The sequence below is a fragment of the Notolepis coatsorum genome (assembly GCF_963971535.1).
Source record: "Notolepis coatsorum genome assembly, chromosome: 15".
Lineage (NCBI taxonomy): Eukaryota > Metazoa > Chordata > Actinopteri > Aulopiformes > Paralepididae > Notolepis > Notolepis coatsorum.
In genome coordinates, this window is record NC_140179.1 from 94,905,796 (window position 1) to 94,928,295 (window position 22,500).

The following is a 22,500-nucleotide window of genomic DNA, read 5'->3' on the forward strand; positions in this document are numbered from 1 at the left end:
CACACACACTCACTTTAAACAAACAACTCACTGCAGCACCCACTTTACACACTTTAGAACACCTAAACACACTTTATATTTATTGGTAAAGAATTTGCACTACAACCCATACCTCATTACACCTTACTGTAAATTGTACCTCATGATCCCATTTCTGCTTTGCACTATATAGTACATTGTATATTAGTATATTGTATGGTAACTCAGTTACTTTTACTCTGCATTGAACATTGTACATATGTACATACTGAACACTTGTGTCCACGTACGTGACTTCTATTTTTACTTGCTATACTTATTTTATTTTATACTTATCTTTTTTTGTCTAGCACAGTCTCTGGAGCGTAATAGAAAGAAGCATTTTGTATAAAAGTATTCTGTACTTCTGTATGACAACTAATAAAGAAACTTGAAACTTGAACTTGACACACTCTTACACAGAGATACTCTGATGGACACCTGCATGTAATACACTTAAAATAATGACTCACTTTCAGTACATGTTACTAGTTCCAAACTACCTACACACGGTCATACACACGGTCATACACACGGTCATACACACTGTCATACACACGGTCATACACACTGTCATACACACGGTCATACACACGGTCATACACACGGTCATACACACGGTCATACACACTCTCATACACACGGTCATACACACGGTCATACACACTGTCATACACACGGTCATACACACGGTCATACACACGGTCATACACACGGTCATACACACTCTCATACACACGGTCATACACACGGTCATACACACTGTCATACACACGGTCATACACACGGTCATACACACGGTCATACACACGGTCATACACACTCTCATACACACGGTCATACACACGGTCATACACACGGTCATACACACTGTCATACACACGGTCATACACACGGTCATACACACGGTCATACACACGGTCATACACACTCTCATACACACGGTCATACACACGGTCATACACACGGTCATATACACGGTCATACACACGGTCATACACACGGTCATACACACGGTCATACACACGGTCATACACACTGTCATACACACGGTCATACACACTGTCATACACACTGTCATACACACGGTCATACACACGGTCATACACACTGTCATACACACGGTCATACACACGGTCATACACACTGTCATACACACGGTCATACACACGGTCATGCACACGGTCATGCACGCGGTCATGCACACGGTCATACACACGGTCATACACACTGTCATACACACTGTCATACACACGGTCATACACACGGTCATACACACTGTCATACACACGGTCATACACACGGTCATACACACGGTCATACACACGGTCATACACACGGTCATACACACTGTCATACACACGGTCATACACACGGTCATACACACGGTCATACACATGGTCATACACACGGTCACAAGCATATACACACACACAGTATGCCAGTGTTCCTGTTCTGATTTACTGTGTGTAAAATATACTGTTAATATGTCCCCCTGTGTGTGTGTGTGTGTGTGCGTGTGTGCGTGTGTGTGTGTGTGTGTGTGTGTTGCAGCACCATGGCCAGACCCACGCCTTCAACGATGCCATGAACATTCTGAACATGCTCTTCACTGGTCTCTTTACTGTGGAGATGATCCTCAAACTCATTGCGTTCAAGCCTAGGGTAAGTAGCCATCCACTGCTCAGTAGAGCACAGTATAGTCACGTCGAGTCCAGTCGATTATTCTCAAATTCATTGCTTAATATTTAGTTTTAGTTTTTTAAACATTCACTTCTCTGTAGAGGAGAATTAGAATAGATGACAATCCGACTCATTTAAAAGGGAATACCGCCAGTTTTAAGAATTCACATACGTTCTTCCTGTGCCCCAGGACGGGAGCTAGAAATCTCTCCGGTGTTCGTGGTGTAACTGGGATGTAGAATCTGGGGCTGTTCCATAGACAATGAATGGGAATGGGAAAATAATTGTGTGAACTATTGCTCCTTTAAACTTGACTTGACTTGACTTGATTTGGACTCGGGGGTCTAACAGAGAACAGATACGGATAGAGTAGGTAAGAATAGAATACAGAGCCATAGATATAAGTGTATGTCAGCCTATCGACCATGTTTACAAAGATGATTGTTATTTGGTCATTAAAGTGTGTGTTCATAATCCCATAATTGCATTTCTGCTAAACAATCAAAGATCATAATGCAAACATTGATTGTATTGCCCTATATGTATGTTCTTGTATGGATTCTAATGTCATTGCTTCCTGATTTCAGAGGTTGCTAAGCAACCTGGTGAGTTTATTGATCCAATTCGAGAGCTCCCCGGTGTTTCAGCCATGTTGTGTAAACACTAACAGATGGGAATATGTGCTGCAATTATATAGACCACGTGTAAACAAGTATTCGATCAAAGCCTTTTGTCCTTAAAAGTCATGACATTTAGGAGACATTTAGGAGTTTATCTTCGGTCTCAAACTGAACACCTCCACCCACACAGCCACTCGATTACTCAAGCGTACGCTTTGTGGCTGCTGGATGCGGAACTCAAACAGTGTCTCAAACAAAGAAAGCCCCATGTTAGAGGTGCTGTATAGTGTATAGCATCGCAGTAGCACAGGAGTAATACGACTACTGACTGTCATAATACAGCAGACAACTACAGTGAGTGGTGGTAGTAGTAATAGTAGTAGTAATAGTAGTAGTAGTAGTAGTAGTAGTAGTAGTAGTAGTAGTAGTAGTAGTAGTAGTAGTAGTAGTAGTAGTAGTAGTAGTAGTAGTAGTAGTAGTAGTGATGGTGGTGGTGGTAGTGGTAGTGGTAGTAATAGTAGTAGTAGTAGTGATGGTGGTGGTGGTAGTGGTAGTGGTAGTAATAGTAGTAGTAGTAGTGATGGTGGTGGTGGTAGTGGTAGTGGTAGTGATGACACAAACCAAACACTGACACAAACCACCCTGGCTTCTATACCACACCTGAGCTATGTTATATATGTTACATTTATGTTATAAATGTTATAGTCCCCTGCAACCACTCCCCCGGGCCAATGTTGAAAATAGGAATGTGTTCTTAGTCACCTTGCCTGGTTAAGGGTTGAAATATTCCTAATACTATATTCCACATTTCCCCCGATACCTGGCTATGCTACATTATAGAATAGGCTTGGTTCTTAAGTTGTAGATTGCAAACAGTTGAGTTATGACCATAATGTATCCCTTTGGACCAATGTGTCTAATTCAATGCTACTGAAACCCCCCAAATCTGATTCAAATGTAACAAAACAAAAACAAACAAAAACAAGAGACCCATAAGGGAGTGTTGGTGAATGTGTGAAAACTGAAATATGACATTTGAAATATGACATTATTATCCATTATTATTATTATAGTCTGCGGCACCAAGTTGTGCCACATTTGAATGTCTAATTTTATTCAACTCTTTGTTTCAACAGCCACGCAGACAGGAAGGAAGTGCTTAATAACACTTTTTATCTCCTGAATAGTTGTTACAGGCTAAATCATCCCCAACAAACAGATCCCGTAACATTTAGCTCCTATGATATTATATTATCATGTTGATTGTGATGTCGGTCGTCACTTGTTGGCCAAGCTGCGAGGTAGAAACTTGTCATTATTTTCACCTAAAAAGTTGTTTATAAACCTATCCCTTACCTTAACGCTATAACCTAGAACCTCAGTGGTGACTTCACGTCCCACCATAACACTCAAATAGAGATGACATTTATTTATTTTTGAAGATATAGCGATTTTTTACACATTGCAGCTTGGCCATTTAGTGACAACCATTGCAATACAGTCAGTTGCCTGTCAGTGGTGTCGCTAGTCTTACCCGTCTCATGGTAATGACTCCAGTGACATTGGTTCCATGCTGATTTCTCCGCTCCCTTAAGAGTTGTTGAGGTGATACGCAGGGCAACTTTTTGTGCAACGCTTTAACGGAAATGTACCCGGCACCAACCGGAACTGAAATGAGACAGAGGACACACTGTTGGGGGCGGGAATCCCTAGGGGGCTCACAATACAATTTGATTGCGACAAAATTAGGTTTGATACAGGAAGAGGGAAGACGGACAGGAACATTTATGGGAGGTTTGATTTGATTTGATTTTATTTTATTTTATTAGGGATCCCCATTAGCTGGTGCGATAGCAACCAGCTAGTCTTCCTAGGGTCCACACACAAAAAAACATACAAAAACAATCACTATTGCAAAAAACAAAATTATTAAAAGTCAGTACACACAATGCATAATGAACCTACTGTAACAATTACTATAGCTAAAATTACATTAGTGTAAAACAAAAACAAAAAATTACTTTACAGTGTTAAAAACAATTTAAAAACTATTTAAGATTCTTTTTAAAAGTGAATCTACTGTAAATGCAGCAGAGGTTCCGAGGCAGCAGCCATTCCAAAGAGTTAATGCTCTAAAAATAAAAGATCTCCCCAAAGCGCTGGTTCTAGGACCTGGCAATTCAAGCTGCCCACTACTGGAACCTCTAGTGTAATGCTTGTGCACAGTATTACTAAAAACAATCTGATTATGTATAAAAACAGGAGTTTTACTGCTCAGGAGGTGATGTCCTCACTGAAAACTAAGTATGCGCCATCATTCACGTCATTACCGAAATGAATGACATTCCGAGTTTAAAATGTCAATATGTTTCTAAGACCCTAAAAATTACAAATCTGTTGCTCAATCAAATAAGCCTCCTCTACTTTTACTGGTATAAGCAATTTTACACCTTGCTCCATTCATTTGGTAGAGTCTGCTTGTCCCAGAGCTGGTGATGGAAGTAGCCAGGGAGCTCCGCGTCTTGGTTCCTTCTCTGATTACGACTCTATTAGAACTACGATTAAATTATCAAACAATTACCACTTCATCACAACCTACAACCTTTGATTCAGTGCCATTCAATACGTTGTGATTTTCATTATTTTCTACACCAGCTCACTACATAATACCTCTAAGCATTGTTTACATCTTATTTATTCCACCTCTACAAACTAGGGTTGGGGGAAGATATCGATACAGCATAGTATTGCGATATTTTGTATGCCAATATTATATCGTACCGTGGTGGACGCAAAGTATTGATCCTTTTCTTTTCTGCAACAAAAATTATTGAAGTGAGGCGAACAGACTGAAAACTTTATCTTACTAGATAAAACAGATGTTGTGTATATATATATTTTTTATTGCAGGTGTCGACCCATTGGGGACATGAATTTGTGGTTGAAAACAGGTAATAAATCGCAATATATCATGAAATCGCATTGCGACAAAGTATCGTGATGATATTATTGTATTGTGACTTAAGTATTGCGATAATATCATATTTGCGACCTAAGTATCGTGACAACATTGTATTGTGACTTAAGTATTGTGATTCAAGTATCGTGATAATAGCGTGGCATGACTTAAGTATCGTGATAATATCGTATTGTGACTTAAGTATCGTGACGATATCATATCGTGACATAAGTATTGTGCTAATATTGTACCATGGGGCTTCTGATGATTCCCACCCCTACTACAATCTATACAACAGAATGTAATTAGGCAACAAGGAGATTAACCAAAAATATGCAGTGTGATATGAGGGAAACTCTTTTGGTTGTCAACAATATCTTGAATCCCACACGTTGGTGAGAGCCACAGGGGCTAAAGCCCCCACCCCCTCTACTGTTATTAAGCTCAGTGTCCCAATCTCTCCCTCAGTGTTCTCCCAGATGGCCACTGGGAAACACTCAATTAATCTACATGTACTTTGTACTATTGGTTTCACTATTAAACTATGTGTTTCACTATTAAACCCATATTGATCGTGAAGAATCTGTCTACGGTCATAATTGATGAGTCCGGTTCCACCACAGCAGCGAAGGTTAAAGGACATCAATGGAAATAAACCTCAGGGCTGTATTGTGTAAACCTGGCCTCCCCTATTCGTATTAGTAAATCAATCAATCAATCAATCAATCACTGTAAATATCTAAAAGCGACTTGGGCAATGTTACCCTTGAGCGTTACTCATAAAGTTGCCCGACGTATCACCCACCACCCCCCCCCCCCCCCCCACCCCCCGAAAGGCCCCCTGCAGTGTTTCTTGTTACCGTGTAACATCTGGAGGCTAATCCCTGTGGTGGTGATAAGGTCTACTGACAGGTGACATCGCATTACGACGCTGCTGTCGAGAGGAGCCACAGGGGACAGGATTAGCAATATTGATCCACACACTGCTTCTCTCCTTGTCTGTCTGTCCATCTGTGACTGTCTGACTGTCTGTCTATAGGTAGATCAAGCCTGTTGGATGCTGGAAACACTTTGGCAGCCTTTTGAGTACACACATACAAGTTTTATTGGCCTCTGTTTTAAACCATGTTAAAATGATCAGAGGTGGGGGGGGGGGGAATCATCCTTAGCTCGCTGTTCCACTGTATACTGTAGTATTTCGCCATCACGTACCTCTAACCTCTCCGGTGTGATCTCTCCACGCTGGCCCACCCCAGCCCTCCCTATAGTCCTCATCTCTATGCCAGTGTGATCTCACCACGCTGGCCAACCCCATAAAAATAAAACCAAATTTTTGCTACAACTATGCAGCAAGCAGCTTCTTATGATGTATAATGTTCTCCCGCCCCGAATCATGCTCTTAAAATGCATCTTTTGTTTTGGTTTAGTTTCTCAGGCACTACTTTAATCACTAGCTTTTTTTTTTTACACATGGTGATGAATTTACTGAACTAATGTAAATGTGCTTTTAAATGTAATTGTTGTCGAGGCGACTCTGTAGAATCGCCTTGAGTTGCAGGTGAAAGAATGTGGAGTTTACAAATTCCTCAGTCAATATAGCCTCTCTTAACAAAGGGAAAAATTCAGCCACACCTGGACAAGTAATATAAGAAAATAATTCAGTTCAACTTAATTTGAATGAAAATGTTTCCTTGTCATGTGGCTGAATTTCTTCCACTTTGCTACACAATCTTACAGCACCTCGGCAGAGCCGCAAGGTTGGGAGAGGTTTTGTTTTCCTTCTAACCAACCTCTCTTACCCCCTCCTCCCTCCTACCCCCCCCCAACCTCCCTCTCCCCCTCCTACTCCCCTCGTCCTGTGTAGGGGTACTTTAGTGATCCCTGGAATGTTTTTGACTTCCTGATCGTAATTGGCAGCATAATAGACGTCATTCTCAGTGAGATTAACGTAAGTACAGCGCCCTCTCTCTCTCTCTCGCTCACTCTCTCTCTCTCTCTCTCTCTCTCTCTCTCTCTCTCTCTCTCTCTCTCTCTCTCTCTTGCCCTTCTCTTGGTCTGTCTCCCTGTACATCCGTTTATCTCTCAGGGAAACTGCCTTTCTTTCTATTTTCTCTCCCTCTATCTCTTCTTTGTGTCTATCTCGTTCCTCCCACACCGTGCGATGGTGTTGTCTCTCCCCCCCCCCCCCCCCCCCCCTTCCATCCTTAAATCCAAGATGGCTGCCGCCACTCAGGGGGATCCCACAAAGGTTCCAGAACCAGAACTGAGTTCCTCCTGGGTTCTGTAGAGAACTTAAAGCAACAGGAGAGGGTTCTGTGTGTGCCGCAAAGGGTTCTACCTCTTTCGTCATTCAAAGATACCGGGGTTTATCTTTATTTCACGAAAGTCACTGGGTTCTTGATAACAAAAAAAAAAACTAGTATTTGAATATTTTGCTTTTTTATTAATTTTTTTACCAGACTGTGACATGTCCTCAGGTTTGATTCCCCCCTAACTAACCTAATACTAACCAATCACAGCAGCCTATTACGCCTTTCATTTTCGGCTCCGCCCATCTGGGGGCCGTTTTGGTTGTGGATTTTGCTGTTGCAGTTACAAGTCGTTGTTTATGGTTATTGTTGGTGTTTTTGTTGTTGTTGTTGACGTTGTTGTTTCCCCCCCCCATGGACAAGCATGACCGACCACTGCTGCCTCTACTCTGCCGCCCCATCTCTTTCAGACTCCTCCTTTTATTTTCCTCCTTTAATTGGTCGATTATTTCCCTCTTCTGCGACCCTGCAAACGATCATATATAACTGTTTTATCTTATTTTTTTTCCTCTTCTCTCCTTTAATTTATGTTCTCTCCATCTTTTACATCTTTTTGGGTGTTCTGTCCCCGTTTTTGATTTATCTTTTTTTTCTCTTCTGTTTCTCTTTTTTTCTTCCCTGTTATTTTCTCCCCCCTCCCCCCACCACCTCTACGCAGCATTATTTTGTTGATGCATGGAATACATTTGACGCCTTGATAGTTGTGGGTAGCATTGTTGACATAGCGATCACTGAGGTTAACGTAAGTAGCCCAACTCCCTCCCTCCCTTCCTGCATGCTCTCCATTTATACATAAACACACACACGCACACACACTCACAGACCGAGGACTGATACCTATCTCACATGCTTTCAAATGTTTAGGAAACTTAAAGTGCCCTTGATTTAGTGGCCGCTTAAGACATTTAAATACCTTCGTAATTCAGAGCAGCCACATAATACTAGTAGATGGTAGCTAAAAGGAAGGACAAGGCCTTTAGACAGGCCATGAGTGTTTGATTTGAAGTTGTTAGATGTTTTGAATATCTTTGGGGATGGTGGGGGTGGAAAACACAAAGCTATAGTCCACAAGGGGAGGTCTAAAAGGTCTAAAATGTTTTTTTTTCATCTTAACAAGACATATGCCATCAGTCCTCCACCCCTCCTGAAACCATTCCCTACCTTCAATGGATATAGAGAGAAATAGAGCGGCATACAGTCATACAGGGCATCTATAAGGAAAAATAAGACTTCAAATGATTTTCTATAATGTTTGAAAGTATCCCAGATTAGGTATTTAATGTCTCGGGTCTGCTGAACATCAATAGCACACAAAAAAAATTTAAACTATTGCATTTGTCAATAGGAACAACACTATTGCAATTGTCAATAGGAACAACACTATTGCATTGTCTCAGCATCCAGGTTTGGTTTCACATTAGTTCACCTGATTTTTACACCTCTTATCATTGCAACAGGGGATATTGTCCATTCCCCTGGCATGACTTGACACTGTATAGCGAGGTGGTATATCCCGGCCTGAGAGGTAATATACGGTAATATACAAATTTGATCCATAAATGGGTTTACTCTAGACCTGAAATGTATGTAAACATATATTCACACATTCACTTAGTATGGATGGGAGGGCCCCAGGAGTGGAAGAATGGAGTGGAATGGAGAAGGGGTAGCTGATGTTTATGAGCAAGATATCCTCAGTTGAAGTAAGATATTGAGTTCTAGTTTCTTTACATTTACATAATATTATAGTGTAAAAAAAGAATAAAAAATTACGTACTATATCCTGAAGGCAGGGTACTATATCTAAAGGCAGCGTACTATATCTAAAGGCAGCATACTATATCTAAAGGCAGCGTACTATATCTAAAGGCAGCGTACTATATCTAAAGGCAGGGTACTATATCTAAAGGCAGCGTACTATATCTAAAGGCAGAGTAATATATCTAAAGGCAGGCTACTATATCTAAAGGCAGGGTACTATATCTAAAGGCAGCGTACTATATCTAAAGGCAGAGTAATATATCTAAAGGCAGGCTACTATATCTAAAGTCAGAGTACTATATCTAAAGGCAGCGTACTATATCTAAAGGCAGGGTACTATATCTAAAGGCAGAGTACTATATCTAAAGGCAGCGTACTATAGCTAAAGGCAGCGTACTATATCTAAAGGCAGGCTACTATATCTAAAGGCAGGGTACTATATCTAAAGGCAGAGTACTATATCTAAAGGCAGCGTACTATATCTAAAGGCAGGGTACTATATCTAAAGGCAGGGTACTATATCTAAAGGCAGAGTACTATATCTAAAGGCAGAGTACTATATCTAAAGGCAGAGTACTATATCTAAAGGCAGCGTACTATATCTAAAGGCAGGGTACTATATCTAAAGGCAGAGTACTATATCTAAAGGCAGAGTACTATATCTAAAGGCAGAGTACTATATCTAAAGGCAGCGTACTATATCTAAAGGCAGAGTACTATATCTAAAGGCAGAGTACTATATCTAAAGGCAGCGTACTATATCTAAAGGCAGAGTAATATATCTAAAGGCAGCGTACTATATCCTGCAGGCAGAGTACTATATCTAAAGGCAGAGTAATATATCCTGGAGGCAGAGTACTATATCTAAAGGCAGAGTACTATATCTAAAGGCAGGCTACTATATCTAAAGGCAGAGTAATATATCTAAAGGCAGAGTACTATATCTAAAGGCAGGGTACTATATCTAAAGGCAGAGTAATATATCTAAAGGCAGAGTACTATATCTAAAGGCAGGGTACTATATCTAAAGGCAGGGTACTATATCTAAAGGCAGAGTAATATATCTAAAGGCAGAGTACTATATCTAAAGGCAGAGTACTATATCTAAAGGCAGGGTACTATATCTAAAGGCAGAGTAATATATCTAAAGGCAGAGTACTATATCTAAAGGCAGGGTACTATATCTAAAGGCAGGGTACTATATCTAAAGGCAGAGTAATATATCTAAAGGCAGGGTACTATATCTAAAGGCAGCGTACTATATCTAAAGGCAGAGTACTATATCTAAAGGCAGAGTACTATATCTAAAGGCAGAGTACTATATCTAAAGGCAGCGTACTATATCTAAAGGCAGAGTACTATATCTAAAGGCAGAGTACTATATCTAAAGGCAGAGTACTATATCTAAAGGCAGGGTACTATATCTAAAGGCAGCGTACTATATCTAAAGGCAGAGTACTATATCTAAAGGCAGAGTACTATATCTAAAGGCAGAGTACTATATCTAAAGGCAGCGTACTATATCTAAAGGCAGAGTACTATATCTAAAGGCAGAGTAATATATCCTGGAGGCAGAGTACTATATCCTATATCCAGGGTATTTAACCAGCATGAATCAACTCAATACCTCCATTTGACTTTATTAGTCAAATCAATTCTCCATCCTAGCTGTTGTCCGGGTGTGAATTCATGAACCGTTCAACTCCAAGGCACAGTATAGTTAGCAGCATATGGCAATAACCACTTTCCCTTTCTACAAGGAACTAAGAACACACAAGTTAATCTCCATGGGTAAACTAAAGAGACTACATAAAGGTTTCTAGGCATCCCATGTGGGGTGGGCATAAAGGTTTATTCTAGTCATCCCATGTGGGGTGGGCATAAAGGTTTCTAGTCATCCCATGTGGGGTGGGCATAAAGGTATTTTTATGTGGGGTGGGCCACACCTGTAGCAGGGCACGTAAACACATTATTAATTAATTCAGCATTACTAGTTAGATTGAATATCAAAGCAAATGAGGCCTGGTGTGATAATTAAACTATTTAACCCTTTCACTGCCACACGACAGCCGGTTAACCCTTTCACTGTGACAATACAGAAGGTTAGCCCTTTACTATCACACGACCGACAAAATGGGGAGCTAATGATGCTAATGATGGAGCATCGCCGTCGGTTGTGTGATAGTAAAGGGCTAACCTTCTGTCGTGTGGCAGTGAAAGGGTTAATTATCCCCGGTGGGAAATTGCGTTGTTGTCAACGGAAATGAAAACAATGTAAAGAGATAAGAGAGATGGACAAACAGCTTTAATAAGCACATATGCATTACTACAGTGTGCTTTGAGTGCATACCGTAACAATTGAAAAAAGGGAAAACACCTGCATTCTGGAATCATCATTTTATTTATTCGTACATGGAATTACCACAGTCCAACAATACTTCCAACACATATCCAACCACTAGCTTCTTTAATAATAATAATAATAATAATAATAATAATAATAATAATAATAATAATAATAATAATTATTTAATAATAATAATAATAATAATAATAATAATAATAATAATAATAATAATAATCTTCATTTATATAGCACCTTTCATACACAGAGTGCAACTCAAAGTGCTTAACAGAGACACGTCTTCTTTAAACAAGTCAAGAAGAAACAGCACAATAAGTCAAGAAAAAACAAGAATACCATAAGGTCCAAAAAATTATAATAAACTCAAAATAAATAAATGAATGCATGCATGCATTTCGTTCTTTGTCACTTATAGCCTGACCTCCTGGGTAATTGTAATATTATTACTGACCTTTTTATAGTAATTCGTTGCACTACTTGTTATCGGGAAAACCAATATTATTACTGTAATGCGCATTTACCACCCAACACTGCCCCCTGGTGGTGAGATGCAGTGAGGTGTACCTGAAAGACAGGCCCTGCTGCTGGGCATGCAGATAGCTCGAGGGCGCCCCCTACGGTGTTGGAGCTTAACGGTGTGTGTTCCCTTGCCTTTGAAAGTGAAACTATCCATGCCCACGAGAGTTTGACGAAGCTCTTCATGAATGACACCTGACTACAGTACACTGTCACGTTAGTTACTTTCCGGTATCGGCGTTGGCCTGTGGGAACCGTACATCCCAGAGGAATCAGTTGTTCAAGAATCAGGGGGGGGGAGGGGGGGGGGACTCAGCTGATTTGTTTCTCAAAAGGTTGCCTCTGTCACCACTTTACTTTACGGGCATGGTAATAGCGATTAAGTACCAAGGAAGTAACGAGGAACTGTATGTCAACTGACCACTGGTTAACCATCAGTTCCTCAAGTCTCAAGACCCGATGGGGACGTCCTTCCCGAAATACTCCTACATTCGGTAGAGAATGAAAATTCTCTAAATTATGAAAATAATTTGAAAAGTTTATATAATATCTTTTCTGATGCTCTGTTAACATACTAGTTCCTCATTAGTTCTTCGGTACTTCCTTATTTGTGCCCCTGATTTAAAGTGTTACCGTGTTTGGCATGAGTCGGGATACTGTCAGCTGTGGAAAGAAGCGACATGGAGACGTGAGGTTTGTTGTGCAGGACAACGACAAGATTTAGCCGTCGTTTAGTTATTGTTAATCTTTGTTTGGCCGGCGATATACACCTTTGTACTCTATACAGTTCACATATTTTGCACTTTTAAATTGCTTTGGGTTTGGGATTTGGTTTGATTGGTTTGCAGATTTATTTATTTAACATTATTTATTGGTTTAGTTTGTTTTCTCTAACTTCTCTAACCTAAAGGCATGCCCCAAGTCCCCCCCCCCCCCCCCCCCCCCCCACCCTTCCCTGGTGCTTTAAAGTAGCGTTAATGTTGGTTGCACTGTTTTTGAGCCGACATTTTCCCCCCACTCTTTTTAAGAAACCCTCCGCACTATAATTTTTAGCAATGCTAATGGTAAACCAATCATACCAGCTAGCTAACCGCTGGGCAGTGGAACAAGCTGCTTTCCTCTATAAGTGCATGGTGAAGTGTAATAACAGACACAAACATTTAAAATGTGTTAAGTATCACTTGTCCCCCTTGAGAGAATGTTGACCAGGCCAAATATTCCCCGCCTTCACGTGCCCACTGTGCTGCCTTGTTGTTCCACAAGGGTGCCGATTGGCTTAGATTAGCCGCTGTCCACAAATAAGAACCCCCTCCAATCCTCCAATCCTCCAATCCTTCCTTGCAACCAGCGGGTGCTTCTTAAATCTTTACTCATTTTGTTTTCCTTTTGGTTTGAGTAGAAGTAGACTGAATAGATTGTTAGTGGTTTGCTATGAGGGGTGTCTTGCAGACGATGCTAGTATGGACTGCATCTATCTATCTCTCTCTCTCTCTCTCTCCCTCTCTTTCTCTATCTCTCTCCCTCCCTCCCTTTCTCCGGAATGCCTCCCCCTATCCTGTCTTCTCCATCTCTCTCTTCCCTCCCTGTAGTACTTAGCTCTTCTTTTATGGATGTTTATCTCTCTCTCTTTCTTACTCTCTCTCTTTCTTCTTTCTTGTTGGTTTGCGGTGACACTTGCTCACCTAAAAATGCAAGCTGGGTAACGTGGGTTTCATTGTATTATTTCCCCCGAGTCTCACGTGCCATGGAGTTATTAAGCATGGACTCTGGAATCTATTAATTTTGGAAATTATTCGACACTGAACATAAAATCATAATTAGGCGACAGATGGAGGTTAAAATCAAAGGAGGGTTATAATGACATAGACTTGATGAATAAAAAAGAAACAAACAAAACAAACAATTCTGAAAATCAACGTTACATCTCTAGTGTCAAAACTAAGATTGTCCGAGAGACCTACGTTACCTAATGTACTGAATTGTACTTGTAATGATAATGTGAAATGTGAGAAAAAGAAAAATATCTTATTAAAAATCTGTTGACGGCTGATTTGAGTAGTGCAGTAGAGTGACTCACATTTCAGTTAGCCTAAATGTTTACCCAGTAACCCAGGTTACAGTCACACTTAATGCATGGTTATTATTATAGCCAGTAAATCCACTGTAATCTCCATTTCAATAATTTAGTTTTTCTGTTTTCTATTAAAAAAAATTAAGGATTTTCTTTAGGAGTGACTTTGAGCTCAACTCAACTCCAGTTCACTCAGGGTTTGAAATTGACCTATTTCAAACCCTGCCCTCTTTTCTCGATCCTCCAATCACAACTGTCACTCGCTCAGAAGTGGCAGGTGTGATTGGAGGATCAAGAAAAGAGGGTGGGTTTGACAGAGGTCAATTCATTTCGAGACCAAGATTTGATCTGAGCTCAAATTGACCCTGCAAGCCTTTTTGTGTAACTGAGGGCTTGTGTATATTTTATGTATTCATTTATGTATTCATTTATGTATTCATTTATGTATGTATGTATGTATGTATGTATGTATGTATGTATGTATGTATGTATGTATGTATGTATGTATGTATGTATGTATGTATGTATGTATGTACAGTATGTATTTATTTATGTATTTATTTATGTATTTATTTTTGCTGGAGTACAGTGGATTGTTGGCTATCTCTTCTACATATAGTAAGACAAGCCATGAAAGTTGTAGCATGTATATTATACCAACGAAACATGAGCCACTCTGCTATGACAAACCTTGATGCACCTTACTTATCCTCAACCCATAACACACACACACACGCGCGCACACACACACACACACACACACACACACACACACACACACACACACACACACACACACACACACACACACACACACACACACACAAACACACACACACACACACACACACACACACACACACACACACACTAAACTCCCCTCTCTCTCTCCTCCACCCTGACTCAACCCCCCTTGTAGAGTTTTTCCATCAAAAACTAATCAGATTGGCTGTTTCATGTTTCCTGATAGTAAGTCAAGATTAGCTATGAATTAAGGTATATTATAATGTACTTTCTAATAGTAAAACCTGATACAATAGCACCCCCTTGTGACGGACTCCCCTACTGCACATGACCATGCCTGGAAGGTGTGTTATGTATGGGTGGAGAGGAAATGTCACATCTGCTACTGGTCAAAGTACTGTATGTAAATGTTGCAGTTCTGGGGATGACCAGTAGATGTCTCGCTACCAGGAAACATGTCTTTGCCTACACTATATGGAAGAAAATTGCACAACAATTGTCTTTTAATATATAACTCTTTGTGCTTTACACAATGGACCTCTGCTATGGGCCCCAGTTTCTCAAAAGCTTCTTGGAACTAACGTCATCTTTGTCCGCTGCTTGTTATACAGCTATGGAACTAACATTGTCTTTATGGATATAATTCTTGTTTTGTTCTGTTTATTTCATGTGATATTCAGATGGTTCTTTGGTCAGAGATATACTACGTCTTACAAGTTCAGATACAACGTGGTGTGAGATCTCGAGGTAGTGGAATGCATGTCAACAGACGGAGACGAGATGGAGCCAGACGGACTCAGCTTCGCTCTAGACGCTCTAGAGTGTCACATGATAGTTCAAATACCCGGCTAACAATACGGTATAGGCTGTAATTACTGATGAATAGCCTCACTTTCACACACCAACGGTGAAGGCGACCATGCAAGGTGCCAACCTGCTCATCAGGAGCAGTTAGGGGTAAAGTGTCTTGCTCAAGGGCACTTCGACATGAAAGGTGAGGAGCCGGGATCAAACGGGGGGACCTTCTGATTACCAGACGGCCGCTCTACATCCTGACACCACTGTCACATGGTTTTCACTGGGCAACCTCACTCCCCAGGTCTGTAGATCACAGTGGAACCTCACTCCCCAGGTCTGTAGATCACAGTGGAACCTCACTCCCCAGGTCTGTAGATCACAGTGGAACCTCACTCCCCATGTCTATAGATCACAGTGGAACCTCACTCCCCAGGTCTGTAGATCACAGTGGAACCTCACTCCCCAGGTCTATAGATCACAGGTGGAACCTCACTCCCCAGGTCTATAGATCACAGTGGAACCTCACTCTCCAGGTCTATAGATCACTGTGGAACCTCACTCCCCAGGTCTATAGATCACAGTGGAACCTCACTCTCCACGTCTATAGATCACAGTGGAACCTCACTCTCCACGTCTATAGATCACAGTGGAACCTCACTCTCCACGTCTATAGATCACAGTGGAACCTCACTCCCCAGGTCTATAGATCACAGAACCTCACTCCCCAGGTCTATAGATCACAGTGGAACCTCACTCCCCAGGTCTATAGATCACAATGGAACCTCACTCCCCAGGTCTATAGATCACAGTGGAACCTCACTCTCCAGGTCTATAGATCACAGTGGAACCTCACTCCCCAGGTCTATAGATCACAGTGGAACCTCACTCTCCAGGTCTATACTGTAGATCACAGTGGAACCTCACTCCCCAGGTCTATAGATCACAGTGGAACCTCACTCCCCAGGTCTATAGATCACAGTGGAACCTCACTTGCTAGGTCTGAGTACGAACTGAGCAGAAGACATGTAGTTTACGCTTTTGGAAATGGACGGTTCTGTAAATATCAACGACGCTACCGCTGAGTTAAACCGCACTAGAGTGTCTTACGCCAGTTTTGCTCATTTATTGTTAGACTCCAACGGTCCAACTGACACGTGTTAAAAGCGAAACATCTCAGGGGAGCTCCAGTAGCTCAACGCGTACCTCGAGCGCTATTTCGGCGCCGGGGACAACCGTGCTCGTCACGGATCTGGGGTTAGCGAGTTCGATTCCCGGACTGCAGCCGTATCTTTCTCAGAGTGTCTTCCCCCATCTGTACCCATTCAAACCTGTTTCTGTCGGTCATTCTTGACCAGAGAAAATGCGATAAACGCAAAAAAGAGCCAGCGGTAGTGTTGTCACGATACTGGAATTTCGACTTCGATACGATACCTTGAAAAGTATCGATACTTTCGATACTTTCGATACCAAAAAAAAAAAAATTTATTATAATAATTTTTTTTTTTTTTTTTAACAAATTTTGCTTTTGTTGCTGGTTGATTCTCCTCAGCTTCTCTCTGGTACTATACGAGAAGATAAATACACTTTTAAAACCCTTTGTTTATCTTTAGATCAGAGAGAGAGAGAGAGAGAGAGAGAGAGAGAGAGAGAGAGAGAGAAAGAGAGAGTGGCTGCTGGAGATTTTAGGTCTACTGAGCGCACCTTTCTAGTTATGACGAGAGAGAGAGAGAGAGAGAGAGAGAGAGAGAGAGAGAGAGAGAGAGAGAGAGAGAGAGAGAGAGAGAGAGAGATTTCTCCGGAGCTATGCTCGGAGCATTTATTAACGTTACATTTTCAACAACATTGCTGCTAATTGGACACTTCATGGAGGCGGGGTAACGTTGTGTCGAGTTCATGCGTGTACTGGTGTAGTGGGCTCGGCTTGACGTTACTCCGTTTCCATGAAGTAATAGGTGGCCAGCTAGCTAGCATTAAGCTAACGGAGGAACGACAGCTAACGTTAGCTAATAATAGCGTTGTTTACAAACTGAAGACAGGGCTGCGCTGCCCAGCTGTGAGGGGGAGGAGGCTGCAGCAGCTTGTGTCTGTTGCTCTGAGCGAGGAGGAGGAGGAGGCGGAAGGGCAAGGCTCTGGCAGCGCGTCTGTCTGTCAACAACTTGCGGGAGCAAGCCAGCTGGTACCGATACTGCAGAAAGTATCGGTACTTCGGGAAATGAGTATCGAAGCCGTTTTAAATATTCAGTATCGATATTTATCGATACTTCGATATTTTTGACAACACTAGCCAGCGGAATGGCCAAAGTTAAAAAAAAAAAAAGCGAAACATCTCGCTGTGGTCTATCTGAACATTTTGTTAGAACTGGGTAAACCTGGAACGCTGGCACAAACATTAGCAAACATTGGCTACTGCTAATGCAAAATTAATGTCATGGGGCCAACATAACCCAACATGATCTAAAATCAGCAGTTACAGTTAAAAGTTTTTTTTAAAGGTGCTATAGATCAAATGTTATGAGTAATCATTTAAAAAAAACTTTATTTATGTATTTATGTATCTATTAATTAACTTACTTTATTTATTGATTTATTTGAAGGGGATATGCACAGAAAAGAAAACGTTGATACCATAACAATTACGGTAGCCTTTCCGATGCTCTGTGTGCAAGTGTTTTTAGAGCCCAAGCTCATTTCCAACACCGGTCCCTGACGCGTCTAGTTTTTTACCAACCATTTCCAGTTCCACGTTCGCGTTCTGCGATCTGATTGGCCACTGACGTTTCTGGTGCGATCTGATTGGCCACTGACGTTTCTGGTCATGTGACATGTGCGCCCAATCGCGTGATGCCTGTGTCTTTGCCCATTTCCGCCTCTAACAGCCTGCAAACTACCTAACGCCTAGTTTATCACTGGTTAAGCTTAGGCGACTCTTTCGCAGTTGGTTAAGGTTAGAGTTTGGAATCAGGGCAGGCGTTCTATCGCCCTGCTCTAAGACAAACTCTAACCTTAACCAACTTTGAAAGAGTGCCTAAGCTTAACCGTCCAAAGAACTTGCCGTCACACGATTGGGCGCACATGTCACATGACCAGAAACGTCAGTGGCCAATCAGATCGCGCAAAAGGACAACTTGCTTGTGGGAAGTATAGACGCGTCCCTGACTGTGCTTTTGCACCAGAAGCATGTCGCCCCCTTGGCCCTCATGATTGCCACTCATTCTGCAACTAGCGGGAGTACAGTAGCATTTTGCTGATTGTTTTCACGACTGTTGCCGGAGAACCGATCCAATGCGTTTTTTCCGGTGTCAGTCACCCGGACCGGGGCCAAAGAACCATCCGAAATAAATCCTAATGAAACACAGGAATTATCCTTTAACCCTTTAAATAACTTAGGCTTGTTTTGTAGCTTAAGCTTCCCATAGTGTTGTTATCGTTATTGATCTTCAGCTGGCAGAAAGAAAGAGATGGCTTTAGAGACGACACCCCTCTGACCCCCACCACACACACACACACACGCACACACACACACACACACACACACACACACACACACACACACACACACGCACACACACACACACTTACACACTCGACACCGTGGGTCACGACCCCTCGAACACACACATAGACATTAGACACACATATCCTTTGCCTTCTAGGCGTTCAGCGGTAATACTGTATATATCCCACAAGATCGAATTCATGGCACGCACGCATACACAAACAAACACACACACACACACACAAACACCCCCCCCCCCCCCCCCCCCCCCCCGCGGCTCTAGGTCCTGATCTCTGTTGCCTTTCTTTAAAGCCAGCTGACTCCTCCTCGTCTTCCTCCTCTTCGTCCACCTCCTCCACCTCCTCCTCCTCCTCCTCCTCCTCTTCCTCCTCCACTCTCCCCCCTGTGGTAAGACCAATGGTACGCCCTGACGGTAACCTCGTCCGCCTCCCCTCCTCCTCCACCCCTCCTCCACCCCTCCATCCCTCAATAGCTCCTCCCACTTCCGCCGCGCCCTCCATGGTATGACACTCGATGGTAATCGTTCATCTCTCCCCTCCTCTGTCCAGACGCTGCTCGCCTGTTTTCTCTCACCTTCCCTCGCTGCTCGCACTCTGCTCCCCCTCCAACATAAGCTAGCATGCTGACCTTGTAACTGTATTACTTATGTATGTATATATATATTATATATATGTGTGTGTGTGTGTGTGTGTGTGTGTGTGTGTGTGTGTGTGTGTGTGTGTGTGTGTGTGTGTGTGTGTGTGTGTGTGTGTGTGTGTGTGTGTGTGCGTGTGTGTGTGTGTGTGTGAGAGAGAGACTTTGTGTGTGTGTTTGTGTGCATATGTGTGTATATGTGCGTGCGTGTGTTGTGTCTGTGTGTGTGTGCGTGTGTGTGAGTGTGTGTGCGTGCGTGCGTGTGTGTGTGTGTGTTGCAGGACACTGTATTTGTGGCAAATTATGTAGGTGGAGTCTTATTTCTGTAAGTCAGTGAGTGTGGCTATTGTTGTTGTTGTTGTTGTTGTTGTTGTTGATGTTGTTGTTGTTGTTGTCATGCGGCCCACTGACCCCTCACGCCTGGCCCCCTCCACCCCACCCCCACCACCCCCTTTCTGGGTGTGGTCTCTTGGTGCTTTGTCATTGGTGCAAGCCATCATGATGTCACGCTGTCACACTGTCTCTCTCTTCTACTCTTTTCTTCATTGTCTGTCTTTTCTCTGTCTGCCTATTATGTCTGTCTGTCTGTCTGTCTGTCGATATATCTGTCTATCTGTCTGTCTGTCGATATATCTGTCTGTCTGTCTGTCTGTCGATATATCTGTCTGTCTGTCTGTCTGTCGATATATCTGTCTATTTGTCTGTCTGTCGATATATCTGTCTGTCTGTCTGTCTGTCGATATATCTGTCTGTCTGTCTGTCTGTCGATATATCTGTCTATTTGTCTGTCTGTCTGTCTGTCTGTCTGTCTGTCTGTCTGTCTGTCTGTCTGTCTGTCTGTCTGTCTGTCTGTCTGTCTGTCTGTCTGTCTGTCTGTCTGTCTGTCTGTCTGTCTGTCTGTCTATCTATCTATCTATCTATCTATCTATCTATCTATCTATCTATCTATCTATCTATCTATCTATCTATCTATCTATATATATGTGTGTCTGAGCTATCAATCTCCTTCAGTCTATTTCTCTCTGTCTCTATATATCTGTCTCTCTCCCTCTCTACTCTCCCTCTCTACTCTGTCTCTCCCTCTGTCTGTCTCTATCTATCTCTCTGTGAGGTAATTACGCCCTCTGATGTTCATTTTTGATATTACAGTCTATCAGAGAGGAGGGCAGTAGAACTGTGGTGTTATCTTTATTTAAAAAAAAACATCTGTGAGTGTAGTTTCCGTCAGCACTCATGTCTTACGCTTATTAAAAGTATTTCAATACGAGTGGTTCCTTTTACACGTGTACATTCAAAGATGCTCGTCATTCCTGAAACACACTCACAGATGTGTCGAAATTGGTAAAGTCCACCATGTACTTGTGCTTGTACATCCTGTATTTGTACTGTACACATTCTCAGTGGCTTCAGAAAAGGCAACGGTTGGCTTCGTGGAGAAATGATCACTGATAGCAGCAAACGTATCCATGCATTAGATGGACGTCTCACATCCCTGTTTGAAGAGCTGTGGGGACTTTTTGTCATCGACATGTTTGTGTTCATCTGTTTAATAATGTCAGTGGTTAGTGGACTTGTTTTGGGTGGTCAGGGGCGGACCTTCCTACAGGCGATATAGGCGGTCGCCTAGAGCGCCACCCAGAGGGGGGCACCAAAAAAAAAAAAAATTAGTATTTTTTTTTGTGCAGTTTTGGCGCCCCCTCTATATCGGCAACCATTATTTGTACATAAAAAAAATTCTAACATAAGGGAAAATGAGCCAAAAATCTAAAACGGTCGGTCGGTCTGAGCCTCAGCTTTAGGTGTTCACAGTCAGAACATGCTAGAGCGCTGTGCATTGATGCGCAGTGGTGAATCTCGCCTAGGGCGCCAAATGTGCTAGGTCCGCCCCTGTGGGTGGTGGTTGTTGTTGTTGTGATTATGATACTTCTCAGGGCTCAGGGCTGTAGAACAGGTCAAAGGTCATGACGCCTGTAAAGGGATAACCTTCTGTATTGTCACAGTGAAAGGATTAACCATTTGGTAGTGTGGTAGTGAAAGAAAAAAAAGGATTAGGTCCAATCGTAGTGATTCTTAGCTCCCTGTTGTCCTCTGCAGTTGTTTACTAGGCTGTGTGTGAGTACACTTTCACTGCCACACGACAAAGGGTTAACCCTTTCAAAACCACACTACAGAAGGTTAACCATTTCACTACCACACTACAGACGGTTAACCGTCTGTAGTGTTGTAGTGAAAGGGTTAAACAAAACAAAACAGTCATACTGTAAGCTGTTTTCAAAGTTGCGTTTTTTTTTTTTTTTATATATATATCAAGAAACCAGAAAGCAAGTATAAATAAATAAACCAGTATTAGAACAAAGCCCAGCTGAATGCTTGAATATTTCATAGTGGAGTTATTTACTGGAGCTGGCAGCTTTAAAAGATGGATGAGACAATAGGAAGAGAAGGACCCGGGTCTCTGAACCTTTCTGCTGCCGAGGCGTGTGTTTAAGTGAAACCTACATTTCCA

At 42.0% G+C, this 22,500-nt stretch overlaps 1 protein-coding gene across 1 annotated transcript in view; it reads left to right on the forward strand.

Annotated features, from left to right (window-relative positions):
• The window catches only part of cacna1c (calcium channel, voltage-dependent, L type, alpha 1C subunit), a gene marked incomplete at both ends in the record, with an annotated part of 188,360 nt that overhangs the window by 123,635 nt on the left and 42,225 nt on the right, over positions 1-22,500 (forward strand). Inside the window, 3 exon segments of the mRNA XM_084331098.1 lie at positions 1,573-1,683; positions 7,145-7,228; positions 19,653-19,760. Coding sequence (XP_084187224.1) covers positions 1,573-1,683; positions 7,145-7,228; positions 19,653-19,760 — 303 coding nt within the window.